The following is an 8,072-nucleotide window of genomic DNA, read 5'->3' on the forward strand; positions in this document are numbered from 1 at the left end:
CATGATTTATACCTATAATTATACAATAATATGAAAAAATAATACAGAAATATATTATCGTTATTATAATACAGGATTATATAGAAAACATTAGCACAACTTTATGGGACTTTTCTGTTAGCGAAATCGGACATTTTTCTCAAAGAAATACGAGTCGAAAAAACGATGGGAAATTTAAAACGTTTTATGCCAACTTAAGAGCGTTCATAACCTTAACTTACTGAAGTGTGGCAAACGTCAGAATTATCTGTCAATTTTCAAAAAATATTGAACTGTTTTCAATGTTTTTGTATGATTATTTAAAAAGTTTTCTGGTAGCGAAATAAAACGTTAATCATAAAATATTTTGCATGTAAAACTACTATAAAAATTTTTGCATTTACTTTACATTTTGTTTCGGAATTTTTTTATGTACGTTTTTGTGATCAAAATTCAAATTTTTAGTGGCAACTTAATTAGAAAATCATTGCACTATTAACATTTTATTTCGCTAGTAGATAAGTTTTTTTATGCAACATAGAATGACAAACAAGCTGACGGCCCACCTGATGGAAAGTGGTAAGCGTCGCCTATAGACATGAGCAGTACCATGGATATAACAGAGTATACTGTTTCGCATGATAGTCCCCATGCGTTGCCATTCCTGAGGACTCAGGTGTTATTCCCCTGTACTCTGTAAATTTACTACAAATTTAGTATGGGAGCGCAAAAATTTTTCGTCGTATTGCAACTGATGTATTTTCGAGAATAAGGTACAATTTCACTATTAAAGCATTCTAGCATGTTAATGATTCGATATCACGCTATATGATAGAGGAAATACATTCTGTTCTTTAAGCATTCTAAAAGTAATAGGCGAGAAGTATAACTCGCCTATAAGTGGGCATTTCATTCAGATGCTGTTCTAGTCGGCTGGGTCACATCTGAGTGAACAAGCTTTAATTAATTTGCTTTTCTTTTTTACTAACATAGTTTGTAAGAAAACTGTTACTAACAAAATGGACCAAATTGTAGTCTGAGTAATTAAGTATATTATTATTATTATTATAGCATGCAGTTTTTTAAGCAGTCCATATCAGTTTTGGGTGTCTATTTGACAAATGGATCGATGTTTATCGTTGCAGTCTACAGACACGGTGTACACGAAGTTATCATCATTACAAATGCTACCACACATTTGACTATCATTTTCACCCCCATTTCGATACCACCTCTCATAATTGCTGGAAAGTGTGGAACCTGAAAAAAAAAGAATTAATTCTTAACTGGCTTTCGTTTGATTTTTCTTTTGCGACTACGGTACCAATTCTGAAGCGCTCTTACTTTAAATCTATCTCCTAACTTAATATTATAATCGATGATGGTAAATCATCATCATCATCATATCAGCCATAAACTGTCCACTGTTGAACATAGGTCTCTCCGTATTGGAGGGTTTTGCCAGTAGCTTCGTTGGCTTGATAACCGCGGATAGACTTTAGTTATGTTTAAAGGATTATAAAACATCTCTAAAGCCTAACTGTGGTTGTCAATCCGTCTGCCAAACATGGCAACTACTGGCAGAAACCCTCAAGATGGAAGCTTATGTTCAGAAGCGGACAGTTAAAGGCCAATGTCATGATGATGATGGGTGTTTAAACAGGGACGCTGCTGTCAATCCCTCGACCATAATTTTAATTTAGGTACTTTTGTGAAATTACTATTTTATAGACCATTATAATCAAAAATTTTAATAATTTTGGCTTGAATTTGTTATAAAATTTTATTTTATTGCCCACAATATATTTTTAATAACTGCCGGTTTAACTTTGTAATTAGATCGAAAAAACCGTCGCCTATAGACATGAGTAGTACCGTGGACATAACAAAAAAAATGCGTACCACTGTAAGTTGCCATTGCTAAGGACTAAGGTGTTCTGACTCTGTACCCTGTAAATTGTAGGATACAGCTAGTATTGTAATATTATCAAAATGGCCGCGTCCACAAGATGGCGGATTACATTACAAAAGCTTGTTTTTAAAGACTCATTTTTTACTTACCTTTAAGAGTATAATAACCACTGTCAGAAGTAATTTTTTTATATCCAGCAAGATAATGATTATATCTTGTCATTAATGATTTTAAGATCTCTGCCTCAATGTTAGTTTCGACGACTACCAGTAGACCGCCTTCCATAAAGCACGTGTGGGATGCTTCGTGCCACGTTTGTAGATGATTGTTTATTTTGTAGCATTTCCTTGTTTCCTTGTAGTAGATATAGTCTGTGAGAAGTGTCTAAGAAACTGAGTACCTAAGGTATAAGTTAGAATAATTCTATCTAAAGAAACTTAAAATAGCTGTCTATCACAAATACACCTTAACTTACTTAACAACATATAATAACTTCGACAGTGTTTTGTTAAATACATATAAACCGTGTTTTGAATATTTTTTATAGTGCACGAAGTAGCGAGTAATTTAAAAATAAAAAAGGTAAAAAAAAAAATGAAACTTACTACGATCAATGGTGGGACAAGACACATCCTCTACTTTCTTACAAACAAAAGATTTCAGCATTCCGTCAGGTTGTTGGACACAATTGTCAATTTTGAGGGTTCCAGATTCTATATCCATCGTCACACATTGGCCAGCAGTTAGTTGCGCCTCGTTTATTAAAGGAGACGGTGTTGAATGGCCTGGAATAGGAGATGAAGATATTAAAATATGTCTTAGCAGGCGGGTTAGTAACTGCAGTTAGACTTTGATGATGTTTCAGGAGGCACGCTGCTGCCCATCCCTCGACCATTAAATGCTCTCACGTCTTACAATTATGAATGTTCGATTTTAACTTTTAGATTTTCGCACTGCATGCTCTATATTTTATAAGAGTCGGGAATTAATGCGTATTCGTTCTTTTGAAATTCCAAACAGAACTTACTTTTATTTCAACTGTGAAGCACTTGTGTTTGCATGACTGTTTCGGTTTGAAGGATGGTATTTGGCGTGAATTTACAGGGTACAGAGGAATAACACCCGAGTTTTTAGGACTGGCAACGCATGAGGGGGTATCATGGGCGAAACAGTATACTCTATTATGTCCATGGTACTGCTCATGTTTATAGGCGACCGTTATCACTTTCCATCAGGTGGGCCGTCAGCTTGTTTGCCATTCTAAGTTGTATAAAAAAAAATTACCGTTAACAGTCATAAACTCTCCAGCACCATTATCATGGATTCCCACAAATATATCCGTAATATTATACTGCTCAGCAGATTCTGTTAAGTTGGTCACAATGGTCCATTCATTCGGTTTGTCTGGATAAAATAGCAAGGCGTCTTCTTTGTCACATGTGAAGAAAGCATCGTTCCATGTACCGTTATTCGATGGCACATGTAATTTGTAATAGGCATCGAACTCCTCAATGTATGTATAGTCTTTCCGGTAGAATTGAACATGGCGACATGTCACTGTAGTGACAACTGAAAGGAGGTAAACATGTATTTAAATAAAACCGGTCTTAATAATGCAATGGTAACCCCGCCTGCGCTAACGGTATACGCTGGCGGGGCACCAGCGAGGGATGATAGGTGAGAATGAAAAGGCAGGTCAGTTATCCCATCATGATGAATACACCTGGAATTCACCATGATGGTTTCCAGGGGGCACCATGTGGAGGTCAACCTGACAGGGTATATTTCTGGCAATGGGACTAGTAGTCCGCATTACTAACAAACCCCTCCCATCCCCACCCACCCAAAAAAACCGATCAGGTGCGAAGTAAACGCACCCGTCAAGGGTTCTGTATGTAAACATATAAAAACGAGGGGGAAGGAATTATTATTAATAGGGACTACCAGTCCCATTGTTAGCAATATAGGGTATATTGCTAACAATGGGACTCAACCTCCACATGGTCTCCCTTGGAAACCATCGTGCTGAATCGTCATCGTAAATTCCAGGTGTAATTATCACAATGGGAAAATTAACATGCCCTTTTATTCTCATCTATCATACCTCGCTGGTGCCCCGCCAGCACATACTGTTAGCGCGGGCGGGGTTGCCATTCCACTATCATCAATAAAAAAACCTAATTGGCAAATAAGCTGAATCGTTTTTCGTCAGTGTTCTATAAATTTACGCACATAATGTATCTTGACGTATCTATATTTAATTATTTAATAAACTAAATGATTATTTACGAATTGAAAAGATGCAGAAATTATACGACAAAATAAATATAGAAGTTATAAAGAAAATCACTCATAACTAATTATCACGCAAAATTTTATGAAAAAGTCGACTCGCTTTTCTCGAAGCATTTGTATATAACTTTATAAACTGTAATTATTTCAGATTTTTCGTTTTACAATCTACGGAGATAAGGTAGGAGTTTCAATCATAAGTAAAAAACTACCCAGTATAAAAATTAATAAAAAACCTTTTTAAAATATACCTGACTATTTCTGTGCCTCTAGTGAGAAAGGGTATAACTCAAGTTATAGCCTTTTTCTTTTTTAGGCTACTTTAAATAAGCAAATTTTTCTCTTTCGAATGGTATAAGAATCGTAACGATATCTTTAAAAACAATAGAGATAGTAAACATGTAAAAGGTTACAATTAACAAAATATTTGTGGTAAAAAAGTCATAATTAGAAATAAAACTACAATATTTTACAAAAATAGTGCCAAAAATGACAAGATACTTAGAACCACCCTTTAAATATGAATTTATTTTTGTGTAAAATGAATCAGTTCGATTTGAACCCTTTTACACCATTTAATAGCGATTATTTTTTTATAGCGTAAAATACACAACATTGTTTTTCTTCAATACTTCAATAAAATAGTTTTAATTCAACTTAAAACTATTTTCACATGATAATTTTAATATTTTTGTTAAGTGTGATTAGGTATAATAGAATTATTTTTAAAACTATAGGTTTTACACAAAAACCGACAATTTCATAAGAAAGAGGAGAAAAAATTACTATAAATGCAATCATTGACTTGTTCAATTAGCAAATAATAAAAGCAGCAGAATTTTTTTCTTTATTTAAAATAATTTTTTGGCCCTCCTGAAAAGTGGCCATTTTGAATTGAACCTTTTCTCACTAGAGGCACAGATTTATGGATTATTTATAGGTTTATTAAAGTAAAACATACAACAGATTATAAAACACATACAGAATGACGTGCACATTTGAAGCGTACTAGAAAATCGAATAGATAGATACTCTTTATTGTCTCCTCCAAAAGATTACAATAGTAAGCTTATTATAAATATAAACAATTACAAGAAATAATCACAATGAGAAAACAATGGGCGGCCTTATCGTTAAAAGCGATCTCTTCCAGGCAACCTTTGGATGGAGGGGAGTAATTATAATGATTTGTTTACTGACTTATGATACTATTATATCTATTTATATAACCGTGTTTTTGTCTATATAATTAAGTAATAATTAGTGGATAATGGTATTGATCTTATATTATATTCACGTATCTTATTTAAAAGAAAAATATGTATATTTATAAATATATATATATATATATATATATAATATAAGAAGAATATATATATATATATTCTTCTTATATTATTGAAAAAGGAATGTTGCGTTGGTTTGGTCATTTGGAGAGGATGGATGAAAGAAGAATTACGAAAGAGATTTATCGAGCAAGAATGTATGGAGATGTCGGTAGGGGCCGCCCTAAACGGACGTATGTCGACCAAATAGGCGACGTGCTGAAGAAGGGCCAAATTAAAAGTACCCGTAACCGGCGAGCGTGTATGAAAAGATTGATGAATGTGGAAGAAGCGAAAGAGGTTTGTTTGAATCGAAGCATTTGGCGTTCCTTTGTTTCTGCGTACCCTAATGGGGGACAGGCGTGACAGATATGTATGTATGTATCTTATTTAATATTCACGTATTCAATATATAATACTATATTATGTTGTTATGTAATGTACTATACAATTGTTTATTATTCCAAGTAAAGTAAAAAAAAAGATTCTAAGTTAGGTCTTCAGGAATACCAAGTCTTCACCAAGTAAAAAAATAATAAATACAGTAAATTAATGAGAAGTGATACAAAAAGCGGCCTTATCGCTAAGCAATCTCTTACAGACAATCTTTGGGTAGAAGACGTTGAAAAAAAGACAAAGGGTATTTGGCGCAGTATGATCAGCATCAACGGGGTTAAAAAGGGTTGCGTAAAGAAGAAGCAGGATATGCAGATTACGACAAAAATGGATAGGAAACCACTTGGGTTGAGTATTAAATTGACAAATGTGATCATATTTACGAAGGCCAAATATGGAGCGGATACATAAGTTTTGAAGACGCTCAAGTTTGTTTAATTGCTCTTCGGTAAGGTCTAAGTAACAGGAGTCGGCATAAATAGTTACAATTTTATTACATTACTATGATAAGATTTCTAAGATAAGGCACCAGAGGGAGACTTTGTATAAAAGTCGATTGCTTGGGTACCTCTGTCTGGGTGTCAAGCAGTTGTGTTTGCATGGCTGTGTTTTGGTTTGAAGGGTGGGATATGGCGTGAATTTTCAGGATACAGAGGAATAACACCTGAGTCCTCAGGACTGGCAACGCATTGGGGGTATCATGGGCGAAACAGTATACTCTGTTATGTCCATGGTACTGCTCATGTCTATAGGCGACGGTTACCACTTTCCATCAGGTGGGCCGTCAGCTTGTTTGCCATTCTAAGTTGTATAAAAAAAAAAAACACTAGTATTACACAATTATTTCTTACCAAGAAATAGTATAAAGAAGTCCAGTGACATGAGGAACCGTACACACAGTACACAGTAAACCAAAGAAATGACAATATTACAAGAAAATTGAGCTTACATATACGATATCATATTATTGCTTGTTGGCAGAATATATGAGTACATTTAATTTATCGGGTAATAACCGAAGATACAGGTTGTTGTTTTCTGTCTTTGCCAAATGAAAAGACAGATTTTTTTTAAAATATAAATTTTGATCACCAATACCACAGATAATATAATACTATTGCCTATACTAAGAACCTAGTTACAAGTTATATTGTTTGCAATGGGGCTATTAGATCCCATTACTAACAATCCCCTTCCCCAAACCATCGTGGTGATTTTTTTTATACGACTTAGAATGGCAAACAAGCTGACGGCCTACCTGATGGAAAGTGGTAACCGTCGCCTATAGATATGAGCAGTACCATGGATATAACAATACACACACATACTGTTTCGTCCATGATACCCCCCATGCGTTGCCATTCCTGAAGACTCAGGTGTTATTCCTCTGTACCCTGTAAATTCACGCTATATACCATCCTTCAAACCGAAACACAGCCATGCAAACACAACTGCTTCACGGTAGAAACACGAATGGGTCAGAGGTACCCAAGCAATCGACTTTTGTACAAAGTCTCAACAAATAGGTAATCAGACCTGACTTTATTCTAATCTATCATCTGCGCCATGTTGATATGGGAGATTTAAAGTATTTCGTTGTTTTTTAATCCATATTATTCTCAGAAAAAAAAAATCGGTTTCTTAAGAAACTAAAATTAAACACATTAGAAGAATGTTTGGAGCAGTACATTTAAAACCTCCCTGCCGAGGTTTTTCCAAGAGACTACTCTTTAAGAGGTTTCTTCAGGGTCGGCAACGCGCGCATAATACCTCTGGTATTGCAGGCGTTCATAGGCTATGGTAACCACTTACCATCAGGTGGGCGGTATAATTATTTGCCACCTCAGTGGTATAAAAAAAAAGATAAGATTGTGATTCCACAAATAAAACCGACTTCAGTTGTGGCAAAACTAGTTACTTTGATTTAGAAACTAAACTACTAAATCGATTTTCATAACATACCTAAGGAACCAATCTGAAAAATAAAAAAAAATATTTCCCCAAGTTAGATTATAATTGATGAAAATATAAAGGTAACAATGAGAAAAGCTCTCAATTCGTTTGTTTTTTTTTGTTTGTTACCTCATAACTCCGTCAATTGTAAACCGATTCAGAATTTTTCTTATATCGTCATAGTCGTAGAATACTGACGGATCTGACGAATATTA

At 34.5% G+C, this 8,072-nt stretch overlaps 1 protein-coding gene across 2 annotated transcripts; it reads right to left on the reverse strand.

Moving 5' to 3' along the window:
• LOC113523245 (uncharacterized) lies at positions 1-6,874 on the reverse strand. 2 transcript variants are annotated; one of them, XM_026909146.3, is made up of 5 exons: positions 6,756-6,874; positions 3,203-3,460; positions 2,497-2,676; positions 2,041-2,262; positions 1-1,239 (listed from the first exon to the last, which is right to left on the reverse strand). In XM_026909146.3, exons 1-5 carry the CDS (start codon positions 6,784-6,786, stop codon positions 1,076-1,078), a joined length of 855 nt encoding a protein of 284 aa, XP_026764947.2. In that variant the 5' UTR covers positions 6,787-6,874; the 3' UTR covers positions 1-1,075. The 2 variants fall into 2 exon arrangements, with proteins under 2 accessions (XP_026764947.2, XP_026764939.2); XM_026909138.3 differs by having other exon boundaries at positions 3,176-3,460.
• Positions 6,875-8,072: the final 1,198 nt, after the last annotated feature.

Source organism: Galleria mellonella, unplaced genomic scaffold (genome assembly GCF_026898425.1).
Source record: "Galleria mellonella isolate WM207_F2 unplaced genomic scaffold, CSIRO_AGI_GalMel_v1 utg182, whole genome shotgun sequence".
Classification (NCBI taxonomy): Eukaryota; Metazoa; Arthropoda; class Insecta; order Lepidoptera; family Pyralidae; genus Galleria; species Galleria mellonella.